General features: G+C 51.8%; 1 protein-coding gene across 6 annotated transcripts in view; it reads left to right on the forward strand.

Annotated features, from left to right (window-relative positions):
• NFATC2 (nuclear factor of activated T cells 2) overlaps positions 1-15328 on the forward strand; it is a 164360-nt gene extending 149032 nt beyond the window's left edge. For 4 of the 6 annotated variants that reach the window (XM_047770856.1, XM_047770854.1, XM_047770857.1 and 1 more), the window contains exon 10: positions 10859-15328. In XM_047770856.1, the coding sequence (XP_047626812.1) occupies positions 10859-10914 (56 nt within the window). In that variant the 3' untranslated portion in view covers positions 10915-15328. Of the gene's footprint in view, positions 1-3718; positions 3807-10858 lie in introns of all 6 variants that reach the window. The other 2 variants (XM_047770859.1, XM_047770855.1) reach the window with 1 other exon arrangement.
• The last annotated feature ends 1650 nt before the right edge of the window (positions 15329-16978 follow it).

Raw genomic sequence — 16978 nt, forward strand, 5'->3', positions numbered from 1 at the left:
AGAGTTCACGAGGAACTTCTGTGGCACTGTGTGACAAGAGAGGTGACCTCCTGCTCTGGGCTTCCAGCCCCTCATCCACCTGGAGCGCCCGACCCGCCTGCTTCACTGCCCCCTCTCCTGCATCAGCAAGGCCAAGGACACGCACATGTCTTATCGTAAATGCTTGCTGAATTCCCTCCCACCCCCAGAGAGGACAACGGCTTCCCAAATGTTTCGGGATCAATCTTAGCATCTCATTTGCGACTGCAGGCTGAGCTATGGGTTTGGAGCACTGTTTCTTTCCCGAATCTCGACTGGATATAGTAACAAGTGCTTTTCTTGTGCTTCTGTTTTTTTTTTTTTTACCATTATTCTTTTTGTTTTTAAAAAAGGCAACAACGGCTCCTTTTACAGGGCTGGCTTGGTGGCTGCTGCCTCTCAGCAGAGGTTTGGGGCCAGGGCAGTGATAAAACGGCAGAGGACGCGGAAGCCAGTGTGGTTTGTTTAGAATGCTTTCCTGCCTGTGGTCGCTGCCTTAGAAGCTGTGTGGTTGCTCGAGAGGAGAGGTGCCTCTTTGCTGCATGTCATCGGAAGAAATTCTGCTGAATTGGAGGAAAGGGCCGGCAGATGAGCTCAGCTCAGATCTGCATTCATGCAGTTGCTTAGTCTTCCCAGGCAGGGCAGCTGAGCCTAGAGAAGGTCTGAGTTGTTTGTAAGTTGATGTCATCACGGAAAAAGTGGAGAATGGAGAAGATGCATGTTCCACACTGGTCGGGACACTGGTATTTTCATTATAGAACCATTAAACTCAGTGGACCTTGGACCCGTTCTAATTCCTGTGACACAGGTGTACAACAGGCCTTCTGCTCTAACGCCATCCCGCTCAAAGACATGTGTCTATGCTCTCAGGTGGCTGGAAGCTAGTTGTGTGCTTGGTCAAGGTGACAGATTGTGTATTTCTGTATCTTAGCTGTTGATACCTTGTGCTTTCGTGTTTATCTGTGTTGATTCATTGGTGAACCGTTTCCAATCCGTACCCTAACTTACCCTCTAATCCGTGAGACTAGAGAAATAGAATTGTGCTCTGCCTGGCCTGGCCTGTCTCCTTCCCTGCCTTTTCACTCGCATTCTTCTGTTCTCCTTCTTTACCGGTCCATAAACACCTGCCCAGGACTAATAAGCCAGCACCGTCATCTCATCAAGTCCTCGCAGCCGTCTCTCCAGGGAGGTTCACTGATCCCATTTGGCGGGGAAACTGAGGCTCAGGGAGAGGTCGTGAGACTTACGGGGTGGATTGACACAGTGCTTTTGTGTCAAGCCCTTCGGATGCAAAACGGCATTTTCCCCCAGGCTTGATGACCTTCCAAACGCAGGTAGAAGCCCTGACCCGGGCCTGGCACCCGTAGAGCCAGGGTCATTCCTGGGCAAGTCACTCCATCTTTCTGTGCCTCAGACACTTGACCTGAGAAATGAGCCTCCCCCCAACCCCCCGCCTCCCCAGAGAGAGCTGGGAGGATTAAATACAGCACGTGATCAGCCCCCTCCCAAGCGGGGTGGTTGCAGGGAGGTGAGTGGTGGAGATCAGGGCCTTAGTTGAATTAAAACAGACCCTTCCTTCGGCTCTTGGTGCCAGCCTTCCCCCAGGAAGCAGAGAATTCAAGAATGAAACTTCATGACTAAACATGAAGCTGCACCTCAAAAGGCTGCAGACAAACTGATCAGGATGATGCTTTAGAAACGCTCAGAACACTTGATGGGGGGTGGGGTGGGGTGGAGACAGAGCGGGCCTGGGCTTCCTGGGGACCGGCAGATGGCACGAAGAGCCTGGTCCCCAGGGTTCCACTTTGATTGAAACTGCTGCTCCAAGGGTGTGACCTAGGACACCTGCAGGGCACTTGCTAACTGAAGGGTCCACATGGGTCAAGTGCAAACGTCTTGGCCATTTTAGCACCTTGGAGCTGGTTTTTTTCTCCCCTCAAGTGAGCCATGTGCTCTACTTTAAATTCCAACTGTACCGCCTGCTGTTGGGTGGCAACCAGAGAGCCCAGCACAGAGGCGGGGAGACAGTTGAGGGAGCCAGACAGAAGGAGGTAGAGGCTCTTGGTTTCCGGCTCTATTTTGAGGGTAAATCCAGAAGCATTTGCATCTGGAGGGGATGTGGGCTGTGACCGAGATTGACCTGAACAACCGGAAGCGGGGGGCGTTCCTGTTTCCTATGATGGAACAAGTGGCACAGGATTACTGGGGGGCGGTAAGAGTGACAGTCAGCAGAGTGGTTCTGACCCTGTTGAGTTGGAGATGCCCAGGGGGCAGTTAGAGCTCCAAGGTTGAAATTCAGGAGTGAGGGCTGGGCTGGAAACATTAATTTGGCCCTTGATGGGACAGAGGTGTTATTTTAAGGCTCTGAGTGGTCAGAGAAGGCCTCTGCTCTCAGACTGGGAACTGGCCGGCATGTAGGACAGACAGGCAAGCACGGCACGGGAGCTGCCGTCCCGCCACAAGCACCTGGGACTGGCCAGGGGCCTTTTTGCTTCAGGAGATGGCCCGAAATGCCTGGTCCAAACTGCGTTCCCACCCACTAAGGAGGAGCAGCAGGAAGCTGGTTATTTTGTCCTAATGATGCAGATAAAGCTGCGTCTCGTAAAACGCTGGACCCCTCCCTGCAAGAAATTAATCCCAGAAAGTCTTTCTAAAGCAAGTATTCAAAACAGACTCTGGCCTTCTAATTTGGCCATTTAAAAGGAATGGGGGAGTTCCCGTCATGTGCTGCGGAAATGAATCCAACTAGGAACCGTGAGATTGTGGATTTGATCCCTGGCCTCGCTCAGTGGGTTAAGGATCTGGCATTGCCATGCACTGTAGTGCAGGTCGCAGATGCGGCTCGGATCTGGCGTTGCTGTGGCTGTGGTTGGCAGCTACAGCTCCGATTGGACCCCTAGCCTGGGAGCCTCCATATGCCGTGGGTGTGGCCCTAAAAAGCAAAAAAAAAAAAAAAAAAAAAAAAAAAAAAAAAAAAAAAAAGAATGGGAAAAGCCAGTGTTTTAAAAGCTGTAGACCAGGGTTATTTAAAAGGGAATAGAGAATCTGATATAATTGAACGCCTGTCAACTACACTTCTGAAGGGTGCTGTCGACCAAAGAAAAACAGGAAGAAAGCGTACAGTCTTAGGAATTTGCATGTGCACTGAGGTTGTATCACTCATAAGGAAGCAGGGGTCAAATGTAGCCTATATCAAAGCCTGAAGGAGGAGGATTACATTTGAGTAGATCCATCAAGAAATTCTGATTTTCTTTGCAACTGATGCCAGTGTTATTCTATCCCTTTAGTTGGCCATGATTTGAAACCCTATGATAGACCAGCAACTGAGCCATTTTTGTCTGGCTTAAAAAAAAAAAAAAACAACAAAAAACAACAACAACAACAACAAAAAACACCTCAAGCCACCATCTTCTTGCCACTGAATTTTGTGCAAAGAACTAGGGATCTCTGTCTGAACTCAAAGTCCCTCATCTCGGTGATGATTAGCCTGGTTCGGGGGTTAATTCTGGCACAATTGTTAAAATGAGACAGACGCGGGGCTTAAACTAGAGCCAGAGGGTTGAGTTCGATCCTGGGTTTTGAGTGGCCCTGGGTTAAGAGCTGCTCCGGAAATGGATACTATTAGCGTGAGTTGGGAGCATAATAGAGGTCGAAGGTGATTTTTTTTCTTCTCAAAAATGGTTTTGCAAATCTTTTTCAGAGCTGATAGACACACACCTTAGCTGGATACAAAACATATTATGAAACAGAATGACTGTGATCTTTGATCCGAGAAATCAAAGTTAAAGGTAATTGATATCTTCTGCCTTTCCTTGTGTTTTCCAGCTGTGTGTTTCCTTAACTTGAATTTTTTTTTTTTTTTAGTAAAACAAAACTTTACCATCTGAAGGCCCTCTCTCATCTTCCAGCATTTCCTAGAGGGTTCGACCCCACTCCTCTGTAAGGGGACAGCCCTGGGGGGCAAACCTGAGGTTCTCCAGGGCTGGGGTGGGGAGTCGGGGGTGGCGAGGAGGCTCTGGGAACTTGCATGCTCTCCCAGGGGCCCCTCCCCCTATGCCGACAGCAGTGCCGGGTTGGGTTCCAGTCTGTGGAAGTTCCGCTCCTGCCCTGTCCAGCTCCTTTTTGGTTTTGTACACTTTGCTTGGTGTTCCCAGTTAAGGAATGCTCTCCATCCGTGGTGGGACAGTCTGCACTGGGGGAACGAGAAGGGGCAGGTAGCCCAGAAGCCTCCTATTCCCCGGGGCCTTAGGTAATTTCTAGTCGTGGGCTCATCAGCTCTCAGCCCCACCTCCCCGGGGGCTCTCTTGTGCCCTTTGGAAGGTGTTCGTTCACCGCTTAGGTTCTGGATGTGAAACCGGCCTCAGGAACTGGGCTAGAGCCGAGTGTGGTTTTCTTAGCCGAGCCCCTCGCCTTAGCTACAAGCAGGGGAGCCCCTCCATCCACTCCGGATTCTGGGCCCTCACAGAAGAGCCTGGGCGCTACCATAGACTTTATAGCACAGGGAGCAGGAGGCTCTGAGGGGGGAAGAGTCCACCTGGGACAGGGAGGGTGTCACTACCTTTCTTTGCCTTGGCTGTTTGGCTGCTACTGCTGTTCCTCAGCTTCGGTGCCCACTGCGCCTAGCACGTGGCGAGCACTCGCTGGCCGGAAGTCAGCCAGCATCAGTGTTGCTGGGTTACGGGCCTCCTGCTGTCCTGCTGGGCAGTGACTTTCAAATTGTCCATCTGTCCGTGAAAAGGGGTTCACGGCCTCCCAAGCCAGACCCCGCAGCATCACACTGATGTCCCATTGTGAAAACCCTGGAAAAATAACCATCAGCTGCCGCGTGCATTAGTGCACAGGGCGGCGGCAGCGGGGCTGACATCCCCGAAGCCTTTCCCAGAGGGTGGGGGCCAGGGAGATGTGAGCCAGCTCCCCCACCCTCCGACCTTCATGGGGGGAGGGTCCCTGGCACATTCTCCCCTGGTGACTCTCCAACCCCATTAGCAGCCAAAAGGCAGCAGGAACCCAGCGCACATTGGCTGGATACCCACCAGGTGCCCGAGTACCTCCCGAGGGTTTCATACCCAGGGCATCAGGGTGATAGAAAGGCAGCCGCAGTATCAGTGCTGAGTGTCAGCCCCTCAGTCAAAGGGCCTTTTTCACGCGCTTCTTCCTTCCCGCTGTCAGAAGTTGGCAGTGCTCCTGACCTTGGGGGGCCCGGGAACCGGGGCGAGCTGGCTCTGATCTGCACAGCCTCAGAGGGAATTTTGACCATCACGTAACTCTGCGGACCCCACCCACAGCTTTGGGCCACAGGCCTATCAAGGGTTTTTTGTCCTTTCCACTGAGCCTCTAAAGTCTGGCCTGGCTGGGCCCTTCTGGAAAGATCTTCTCCCAAGTTCCCAAATCCCCCTGGAGCATGGGGGAGGGCCGGGAGGGGAGGGAAGGTTGGGCTTCACTTAGCGAGTGGAAAGCATTTTGATACCCAAGTCACAGGGGTGACTTTCCTCCTTAGCCTCTTGTGGGGGAAACAGGCCTGGCGCTCAGGGCAGAGTTTGGGCCCCAGAGTTTGCCCTTGGCCTTCAGAGTCGCGTTGCTGTAATAGCGGTTAGGACAGGGGCGGACCATCCAGAGAACACTGCGTGGGCATTCTGGTTCACCCCCCTCCCGCCCTGGCAGGGGCCCCGAGGGTCTATGAAGCAAGGCGTTCACTCTCAGATGCTCCCATTTGGTCCCCAGAGCTCAGCCTCTGCCTCCCTGATCAGGAGTGACTCCCCGGCCGGCCCCCCACAGCCCTCGAGGGCCCCCACATGGTGTAACCAGACTTTAGAAAACATGCTTGAGGTTTGGGAGAGAAACAGGATGAGGCCTGGCCTCTCCTTCCTGTTGCTGCTTTCTCAGGGGACAAAGTTCCAACGGCAGCAGTTCAAGGCGAGAAGGCTTAGAAGAGTCAAAATTCCCTGGAAAGTCTCTTAAATGGTCCCTGAAGCCTGTCTGTGTGGGTTTCTGTGGGTAACCCCGAGAGCCATTCTTCTGCCAGGTGAAGTTTCAGAACCTCTGAGCTCGGCTAAAAGTCAGCACATGGGCGGCCGGGCCTGCAAGTGAACCCGAAAATTCCGGGGGATGCTCGCGGACATCGCTTTTAAGAGGTTTAACACGAGTCAACCGAGAGTCGTTGGAGGAACGATGTTGGTAAAAGCATTGGCTTCCCCACAGTGCCAACCCCCCAAACTAGGGATGTGAGCATGCGCTGCTTTCCTTTCTTCTGTGCCACTGGTGTACACACTAGAGGCTGGCAACTACGTCTCAGGCTAAAGGCAGCCCCCGGCCTGTTTTGTTAAGTAAAGTTTTATTAGCACACAGCCATGGCAGAGGCGTTGAGTGAGGGTCTAAGGGACTACATAGCCCACCAAGCTGAAAATACTCTTATCTGACTCTTTACAGAAATAGTTTGTTGACCCCTGGTGTGTGTGTGTGTATGTGTGTGTATGTATTTGCCCATAGCCATTTTTTAAAGAATAGCTCTTGATTTGTCACACCTCTTTATATATGTACAACCTTTGTCATATATACTGAAACTATTAGATTTCTTTTTTGAACTTTCAAAGAGAAATGCATAATAATTTTGATGTACTTCGAGCTGTCTGCCTTTTCTTTCTGGCTTCGGCCTTGGGCAGCAGGCTTAACAGTGCCCCTGAGGTTGTAGCCGTGTGCCGCAGCCGTGTTTTCATCATCGTGTCTCTCGCTAAGGGTAACAAAAGGTCAGGGTGCTTGGGGCAGACCGAACACTGCTGGCCTCAATTCTCTTCTGAGAAAGTGATGCTCAGTGACCACCTTAACCACTCAGCACATGGCCTCCTCTGCTTTGTTAACTTAGAGGCTGCCCTTGGGCTTTTCCTGAGTCACATACAAGAGGCCGAGGCTCCCGGGGCCCAGAAGAAAGGTGATGGCTAGCAAATTTCGTAGCACAGCCCTTTTGCCTAGATGGTTGAGCCATATAGCGTACAGGTTAATAAAAGGGGCCGTAGGTTCAAATCCTGACCCCTCCCCTTCACCTGCCATGGCAAGTGCCTGCCTGTCTCTACTTCTCCATCTATAAAAGGAGGGTGACTAAATTCCTGGGTTTGGTCTGAGAAGTAACTCAGGGCTTAATGAGCATAGTGCCTGCCATATCGTTAGCCCTCAAAAAATGTGAACGGCTTAAATTCTTTTGTGGAGGAAAAGGCTCCAGACAGGCAAACAGACCACCCATGTGTACGTTGGGTCACAGGAAAATCCGCCTCCCTAAACCAAATGACCAAGGCTCATGGTGTGGGGGCCTTGCAGTGGGCTAAGATGCATGCATTGGGCACCTGCTCTGTGCGTGCTGCTATGCATGGTACAGTGGGGTTACAGGTGACTCCAGTAACGTGGTGTAGGAGGGGCAAGCAAAGCATTAGGACATTTTGGTATTTGCTGCTGGAGGTGGGACCCCCATGAGAGGAATGTGGGGGAAGGTGGTGCTGGAATGGGGCAGGAGGGAAGTTAGGGTTCGGACAAGGAGAGATGCTATTTGGAGAACTGCCCGGGGCCCCATTTGGGAAGAGGTGAGAAGAAAGGTCCAGAGCTGGGCACAGGCTAGATGCTCAAAGAAACGAAGTGCTGATGACTGTGATCAAGAATAGCGGGTTTCAACACTCAGACCTCAGAGTCGGACCTGGGGCCAAATCCCAGGTTTCTCCTTCCTGAGTACAAATTGCTGAGCCCTTGCTAATGTACGGAGGCCTTCTTCAGGAGCTAGGGACATAGCGGGGGAGCCAGAAACTAAAGCTCTAGATGATTAACTGATCAATGCAGGAGATAGGGGGACCAAGCACGGCAGGCAAGGGTGAGGGCGCTGGGGATGGCCCCCCAGGCAGACCTCCCCCAAGACGGAGCAGAGCCTTGAATGAAGTGGGGAAGAAGAGCATTGCGGGGGGAGGGGGGAGACCCGGAGGGGGTGGGGGAGACCAACAAGTACAGAGGCTCTGAGGCAGGAGCTGGGCGTGGGGAGCACATTGAACGGAAGCTGGTGCGGTCTGCTGCAGCAGGGGTGGGGAGGGCAGCAGGAGGCGAGGTCAGAGCAGGAACCAGATCAGGGGAAGACCGCCCAGGGCAGGGGGTGGGGGGGGGGTGGATAAAGGAGACTTAAGCACGCAGGGGCGCAGAGTGAGGAAGTGAGACGCAAGGCGGCAGGGCTGAGTGGGGAGCATCCTTTCCCTACGAGGGAGGGATTCCACGGTGACAATCATGAAATTGACACAAAGAAAGGGCAGCTTGAGACCCCTCTTCTCCCTTCCAGTGTGACTTCTTGAGGTTGCAGAAGCTTCTGCTCTAGAACTTTCTCCTTGTCCACAGCGAGCTCTGAGGTTTCAAAAAGGGAAGGTTCCTCTGCCCAGAGAGGTTTCAGGGGGGCCGGGGTGCACAGCCACTGCCCCATGCCCGGCCACATGAAGGTCCTGACACAGCATGTTTCTAGATTCGACTGTTAGTCCCTACCTGAAAGTAGCTTTCAGAAAGCCAGGATGGTTTCCATCCATGGAGAGGGGACAGCCTGCCAGACTCCCACCTCCCAGCCCTGAACCCGGCCCCGAGCTTAGAAGGGAACCGACCCTTTGGCAAGTGCTCTGGTGCCAGCATCTCTGCCCACCAGCTATTTTTAGAAAGCTGAGCCTGTGGAAAGTTTCCATTGAGGATTGACTCCTCTCGTTTCCTAGGTTGAGAAAACAGGAAACCCTTCAGAATCCGGGCTTTGAAAAGCATCGCCTGAAGCCACACTGACACCCCCCCCCCCGTCTCCCGCCCCCCCATCTCCCCGCACTCTGCTTTCACTCCTGCCTCACTGTCCTCCCCGAAGACCCTGGCTGCCCTACCCCACATGGGGCCCTTCTTGATCCAGATCCTGGTTCAGGGGCCCTGGGAGCTGCCTGGAAGCTGGTACACAGTCAGTGCACAATTAACGACGGTTAGCTGAATACAGGAGTTCAGCCCTCTGAGTTCCTCGTAGTAGATCCAGGTCCACACGTCAGAAATGGCCGTTATTCTCACACATCCTCATACGTTCACACCCAAAGATCCGCATAATGTGTCGGAACAGAGGCTGTGTCCACAGCGCTCTAAGAACCAGCGCCTGCTCTCCAGCGGGCACTGTGAGTATTTCCTTCCTTGGATTATCTCATTTAAGCGCCTCCACAACCACGGAAGGAAGGCCAGAGTTTTATACACAGTTTACAGATGGGGAAACTGAGACCCAAAGCCGTTACATCACCCAGGCAAGGTTCACCAGGCGAGGAAGCGGCAGAGGTGGGGTTCTAGCCCTGGCCCCCTGGCTCTAGAACCTGCACATGCTTTCAGCACAGACCTGAAGAACCGTGAGAGATGCCTGGCTGGCCTCTGCCACAAAACAGCCCATGGGTACAGAGTCCCACATAAAGCCCGGGGGCGTTCCTACCCACCAGAGCCAACAGCTACTCAACACTCGTTTCCTGGCTTCATGCTAGGAGCAGGTATAGACACCAATGCTCAACATCCTCACAACAGTCCTGACTCATGCTGATGATTCCCACTTTACAGCTGAGAAAACTGAGGCAGAGAGGTAAAGCCACACAGCCTGATCGTGAGGGAGCCGAGAGCCAAACCTGGCTAATCCAGTTCCAGAGCTGTTCGTATTTGCTTTCTCCTGCTGCTGGGGGTTGCAGACTCATCCAGGCAGGGGTTTTCCAGGGAAGAGCACCCTGGACGTAGGAGAGCCCAGCTTGACCTTGGAGAGACTCCGAACACATCTGGGCAGTTAACTCTCACGGCTCGTCTTCCCCCCGTAATGTCAGGATAAGGCCGAGATGAGAAAACAAAGTGGGAAGAGCCCGTGGGAAGAATTGAGTGTTGGAAGGAGGGCAGGGGAGAGTCATGCGCCTTTGCTGGGGCTTGTCTCCTTTTCTGCTCCTGGGACCAGTCAGCACAATCCAGCTGCAAAACCGAAGGTGCACACACACAGCTTAAGGCATGGGCACAGCCTTGCCTGGTTCCTGGGCTGCTCTTGGTGGAGACTTTTCCCCCAAGAACACTGAGGAAACCTTTTTGCAACAGCCCCTGTTCTCAGATCTTACTGCCTTGCTGCTAAGAACCGGGGGTCGGGTGGGCGGCCAGGATGGAAGAGGAGAGCTGGCTCCTTGACGCCAGTGGCTGGCCTGGCATTCTTGATTCCCTGCTAAATGCCATGCATCTTTCTGGGGTAGGGGGTGACTGAACTTCCCAGAGCCCCTGGCAGACTCTTGGTACTTGAGAAGGCTCATGGCTGACTGTCCACCAGTGGAGGGGGAGGAATTCCTGGTTGTGCCAAAAGGGAGAGAGATCAGGTTTGTGTGGATGGCTAGTCTTTGGGGTGGCTAGTCTTTGCCCACCCACTCTTTTTAAAGGTCTTTCTCTTGAGAGCCGTAGGTTTTGTGGGTCGCGGAAGTGCCTTGTAGTCATACGGCAGCAGGTGTTTTCCGGGCATCGTAATAACAGGAGAGCATTCAATACTAAGAAGGAGAATGTTCCTGATGCCATCACGCCCCGTGGCCCAACCCCATTTCTGCCACTGCAGTTTTTAAGTTACCGTTTGGGCAATTTTCACTCATACACTTGTACCGCAAAAGGTCATCATGGGGTGGGGGTGGGGAAGTCACAAGGTAGGAAGGCATTTCTTACGTCGAAGAGTGTCACATGCATTATTGCAAGGAACCCAAATGTCTTTTTCAGAGATAGCCGGGTCGTTTTAGGTTCGAGAAGGCTAACCTGATCTGTGTGTTTGGTGTCCTCTCACTCGCCTCTCCCTCTCTCTCTCTCTCTCCTTTTGTAGTCAATGAAATTATCAGGAAGGAGTTTTCAGGACCTCCCGCCCGGACTCAGACGTAGAAGCAGCCATCAGCAAGACACCGTCCACAGCCGCCCCCCGAGCCTTCTCCCCATCCCCCCGCCCTCCCTGGGGTCCACCTCCTGGCCCGGAGGCCACGCGGGACCACGCACGTACTGACCACGAGCCACCTCCCCGTGCAGGAGCACCACCTCTCTCTGCAGACGCCAGAGAGCCCCCTGCATGCTGAGTTCTGTTCTGAATCCCCAAGAGCATCCTGGTTGACTTCACGGGTGTCCCATCTGATCCTCAAGTGCCTGCTGACCCCAAATGCACTCTGCACAAGACTGCTGCCGCCGGCACGTGCCTGAGAGTAGACAGCCTGTGGGGGGCGGGGGGGCGGGGAGGGGGCGCTGCGATTGCCCCCCAGCCCCTCGGCTTCATCTCTTCAGGCCCCGCTGTCCTCGTACGCTTTGAAGGAAAGGAGTTCTCCGACGGAGCCACCCAAGGAACGTGACCCAGCTTCCCGGCTGATGAAAACCAGAGAAGCCGGCCGGTCCTCCATCGGGATCGCCTGGTCCACAGCCTGATTTAAAAGGGTCTGATTCAGACGCAAAAACTGACCGACTCCGACAAGATCACCTGTTACAATTTCTCAGCCTTAAGTTATGACATGTGTATGCTTTTTTTTTTTCTTCTCTGCTTCCAAGAGCTGGCCCGGGGTGGGGGCGCTGGATGCCCTCCCCCCGCCCCGGCCCCGCACCCCTGCAGCGCCTGGTCTCGGCCTGGAGGTCACAGGCTCCCGTCACTGGGCGAACCCCAGTCTGCTGCCGCCCAACAGGCTCCCTGGCTTTTTGATGCTCCCGCTTTCTAACAGCCAGAACGCTTCTCCAGAAGCAGTGAAGTATCTCAAGCTTGTGCATTGACTTTTGAGAAGAAATGGCAGAAGGACTAAAGCCACCGAAATAAGTAGAACAATAAGTGCAGGTACTTTTGCTAAGTGAAATAGTTAAGCAGTGTGGCAGTTGGCGGGCCCAAGTGTTTCCGTGGGTAGGTTCCCGCCCCCCGCCAGGGAAGAGGGCGGAAGTCCCTTTCGGGCCTAGACTCAAAGCGGTCAAGCTCAGGATCTGACCCCAAAGGTGACGGGTTATTTTCACCAGAACCCATGTAACGCCCCCCCCACCACCACCTCCTCGGCCTCAACGACACATCTGCATTCGCTGCTTCAAACAACACAAAAAGGGACCCCAAGAGAAGCAGACCCACTCACGCCCAGCCCTCAGTGGGAAGCGCTCCGCTCAGACCGCTTGTCTGGGACGCGTGATTTTTCTCCCAGCGCTTCACTCTGTGGAGCGCACCTGTGACCCACGAGCGTCTTCCTCCTTTGGTGCAATTTTTACAGATAGATAAAAGCCTCTCAGTTCCTGGCAGGTGAGTTTTTATCACACAGATGTGTTTACATTTCTTGTGGACACCCCAGGAGCAGCCGGGGACTCCTTTTTAGCTATTTAATTGCTTCCCTAGTAATCAGCACAGAGTGTAAATAGCCCTAGCCTCTCCAAAAGGCTGTACTTAGGCCTCCTCTTCCTGCTAAGAAGAGAATCGCGGCAGCTAAGGGCCCACTGTGGATTTTCTATGCCCTGGCTTTCTCATCACCCAGAGGTACAACCTTCCCGAGACCTGGGCTGGGAACTTGGGCCCTGGGGACCCCAGCTCCCGGGAGAGGGCCGAATGTCCAGGCTGCGGCCTTGGCAGCCATGTGTATGTAACCTTTTGGTCATTTCTTTTCCCCCAACACCAGGGGACTTTTCTGCCCACCCCAAGCCGAGTTTAGCACAATTCTTTTAAATGAGCAGAATGCCAGTAAGAAGCTGACCGCCACACAAAGCTTCTTAGAATCCTTGCTCCTTAATCAAAAGTCCTTTATACAAGCAGCTTTACCTAAAGAACTTTCTCTCCAGCCATACTGACTTCGCGGGGGAAGGGTTAAAGTGTTTGGTGAGCGATCTGTTCTCACTTGACCTGGCTAGGAGCCATTTTTTGCACATGAGGGAATTTGGCCTTTCCTCAGTTATCTGAATGTTTTACCCAAGCGCCTTCCTGCTATTGTAGCAAAGTTGCTCAGCTTCATTGTGCATGGGGTGAAAACGGACTAACGCATTTTCCATCACTCTTCTAACCGTGTTAGTGCAAAGGGCCTCCTAGTAGTTCAAATTCCTGTACGTATATATGTACGTGTGTGTGTGCGTGTGTGTATAATACACTCACGAGCTCTTGTTCTAAGACATCCAGCTGGATATTATAGGAAGCACTTTTATAAACAACTATACCAAATAGCAAAGGAAAGAGAAAAGCATTAGTTTGGAGACAAACAGGCCAAAGAACGTGTGTGAAGACTCGGACAGCAATCGAGAAAGTTTTGTCAGTTACCCATGCCAGGAGGAGGTTTTGCCAAGAGTAAACTGCTCATGAAATATTTTCAGGATGAGAAGAGGCAATAGGTCCTCAGAGAGAAAGACAATAAGGATGTGTGAACTATTGATGGGTGTGTTGCACGTGGGTTAGAAGGATCTATTAGGTGGAGGTTTGCACTTGCTAGGGCCAAGGTCATGTAAATATGTAGCACTTCTGACAGACACCTAGCCTGTTGCTGAATGTAGTATATTTCCAAAGTTTGCAAGTCTTCCTGTATTGTACAAAAATACTGCTGCTTGATAATATATAATAGCGACCCAAATTCATTCGTATGTTATTAAATTTTATTTTCTTATCTGTATTTTTATGCTTTTTCATCTGTCTCAAAATACCGCATCCTTATTGGAATTAGAAGATATTTATAAGTGGTCAGAAATCTTTGTCAAGTGCCTCTTTTTACATATTGGTGGATGATTTTTTCCCTAAGAGAAAAGGATGTATTCTTAGAAATTTGTTAATCATTCCAGAAAAAAACCAAAAAACCAAAATCCCACCTCAGAGCCTGTTGCCCACCTGTCTCCCAAAAGAATGCATCTCCAGAGAAACGATGGGGGCGGGGAGACGGGGCGGGGGGGGGGCTCTGCAGAGCAAGAAAGCACCTGTTTGTGATTTGAGGGTGCTGCCGACCTCAGCTTCGCGTCTCCATCATGTCACTGAGGAGAAGTGGAAAGTGTTTAGATGCCCCCAATAAGTGACCTAGTCGGTGACTTTGAGCTAACAAACCCGCCTTGCTGTGGTGGGGGATTTAACACAGTTCATGTTCACGGAACAGGTGTGCACCTCGGCATTTACGGAACTGACCGAGTCCTGGCGGGTACACCGCCATATGCATTACCCAAAGGACATCCAGAGTTTTCCAGCAAAGACCCAGCCTAGAGGAGTCAAGTCCATTCCCTCTCAGAACTGGGAGGCACTGGTGTGGCCTCTCTTGATGACATCCAGTGGCCAAGCCAGCCCTCTCAGGAAGCCAGCCTTGGCCTGTGCCGGAGCTGTCAGGTACAGACAGATGGGAAGCGGACGTGTTCTCATTTGTTGCTCCGGACTAGAGGGAGGCTGAGTCTGTTTGTTTTCATGTCAGACCCTTTCCAAGTGCTTTCTTTGTTCGGAATCAAAAGAGTGTCAGGGGTCTGGTGAACGACTTTGTTCGCTTTACGTTTACAAGAGGCGCGGGGGTTGTGACATTGACAAGCTGGGGTAAACCTCCCTGAACTCCCTTTTGGAGGGCCAGCTCCTCAGCCGGCACCCAAAGCATCGTAACCCTGAATCTTCCAAGCTTGGGGCTTGTGCATTAAATCTCCTGGAGCCAAACAAGCCAGTCCAAGTGGTTTCCCTGTTTTCCAACTAAACGTTTGAGAAAAATCCACATCACTCGAAACTGATCACACGCATCAGTTTCTCTCAGCTTTCAAGAGTGCATTGAGTTATAGCCAACATCACAGTCTTGACTCAGTTTAAAAACCAACTTTTTTGGTGATTGGGGAGCTAGTGGTGTTCCCTAAGCCGGCCCCTCTGAAAATGAGCTGGGGCGTTGGGTGCTGGAAGAAAGGTTTAACAGCCTGCCCTTACGCAGTTGGCTAACTAAAATAAACTCTGCCTGCCTGGTTCAGGCTTTGGGTACAAATGTTGCTGTTCCTATTAGCAGGTGTTTTCAGCACTCTGACTGGCCTGAGCAGATGGGGGCTGTCGCAGGGACAAGCTAAGCATCCTGACACACGCCTTGTCAAAAACCTCACTTACCCCTGTCGCCTCTACAGCCCCCCGAGGGGAGAAAAGGTTGAGAGGGTCCTTGCTCGTTCTCCAGCAAACAAGTCTCTCCCATGCGGTGGCGCTGGAAGGCTTAGGTTTTGAAAATCTTGACTGTTAAAAACGGAGTTTGAATACATCACATTCCTATGCAAAACGTTTTAAATCTCCAGTTTAATGTAGTTTATTTTTGCTATATGTAAAGTATTTTTATACGGCTTGTATCATGATAGTTTAGCAATAAAACAGTTGAAAGCAGTGGCTGCTTTGGTGTGCCTTTTCTTCTCTAGAGATGCTCCACTCTCTCACATTTTGAGGTCATACAGCATGGGACATTTTGTGGGGGGTACATGCACCCGTATGTGGGTTTAGTGCCCGTCTCTGCCCTGTGGGGTCGGTCCTGTCCATTCTCCGTCTAACCTCCGACGTTTCCATTTTATACCAGAAGCCCAAGGTGACAGAGCAAGGAGGTCAGCCTGGGTTTGTCCCCTTCTCCCCCTGCTTCTTCCACGGCAGCGCCACTGGATGTAATCTCTCTCTTGACTGCGTTAGAAGTAGCACCCAGGGAAATAGACATATCATGTCCACCTTGGGCTGACTCACAGAGCATTTACAGAGAACAGGGCCAAACTAGTCACTTGGAAGGCAGAAACAGTCTGCTGCGTGAACGTCTTACAAAATCCCAAAGTTAAAAAAAAAAAAAAAAAGTAGTCTTTTTTAATCTTTAAATTCGCATACAGAATTAGATACCGAAAAAAAAAAAAGAATTAGATATCGTAAATACTAGAGTTTCCATCTGCATTCTTTTTTTTTTTCCTATGAGGGCTGCACCCACACAGCATGTGGAAGTTCCCAGGCTAGGAGTCGAATTGGAGCTGCAGCTGCCAGCCACAGCCACGCAGAATCCAACCCACATCTGCGACCTACACCACAGCTCCTGGGAACCCCAGATCCCTAACCCACTGAGCGGGGCTGGGGATCGAACTGGCATCCTCATGGATACTGGTCGGGTTCATTTCCACTACGTCCCAATGGGATCTCCCTCTTCCTTCTTAACAACACCTTTTTTCCCCCTATGGCTGGAGCACCTAAGGGGTTAGGAAATCATTGCTATTTAAGTCTTAACATAATATTGTTCAAACTCCACCCCACCTCTTCAGCATTACCCTCGAACTCTAGGGAAGTGGGGCCCCTGCCTCAGGCCCTAGCCTTTGGGGACAAGTCCGCCCACCGTAACTCTGCACTTGGGGTCCACCTTCTTGGGGATTTTTCCAAGCGCCCTTCTAGTGCCTGGAACCAGAGGTACCACGTGGGTAAGGTGTTCCAAGCATATACAGGAGCTCTGGCTTCAAACACCCCTGGGCCCCCTCCAGTGGCTGGGAGCCGCCTAGTTCCTATTTCTTTCCTTCAGAGCACAAGGTCAACCAGATGCCCCCAAAAGTTCCAGCACCCACACCTCTAGGGTTCAAGCCAGTTTCCAGGAGAACTTCCTGGTTGAGCAGACTTCTCCTGATAAAAGGCACAGTATATTTTGTTTTCGTGGGATTGTGCAAGACTGGGCCACCAGAACGGTGCTGAAATGGTGATTCGAGGAGGACTCAAATTGCTTATAACAGAAGCCCCACGGAAAATGTTTCCCCAGCCCCATCCACCCACCCTAGGGGGCAACTCTGCCCCCTTATGATTTTTGCTGTAGTTGTCTACAACTGGCTGTTAGCTCACTTTCTGAAAACCTTATGCCGCTTTTTCGGAATAGAACCATCTTGGACCAGAACCAGAATAGAACCAGAACCATCTCAAGCAGAAAACAAAGATATAATGATACAGCCATATAAAAAATAAGTCTGTGTTTGGAGTTCCTGTCATAGCGCAGTGGTTAACGAATCCGACTAGGAACCATGAGGTTGT

Source organism: Phacochoerus africanus, chromosome 3, assembly GCF_016906955.1.
Source record: "Phacochoerus africanus isolate WHEZ1 chromosome 3, ROS_Pafr_v1, whole genome shotgun sequence".
Lineage (NCBI taxonomy): Eukaryota > Metazoa > Chordata > Mammalia > Artiodactyla > Suidae > Phacochoerus > Phacochoerus africanus.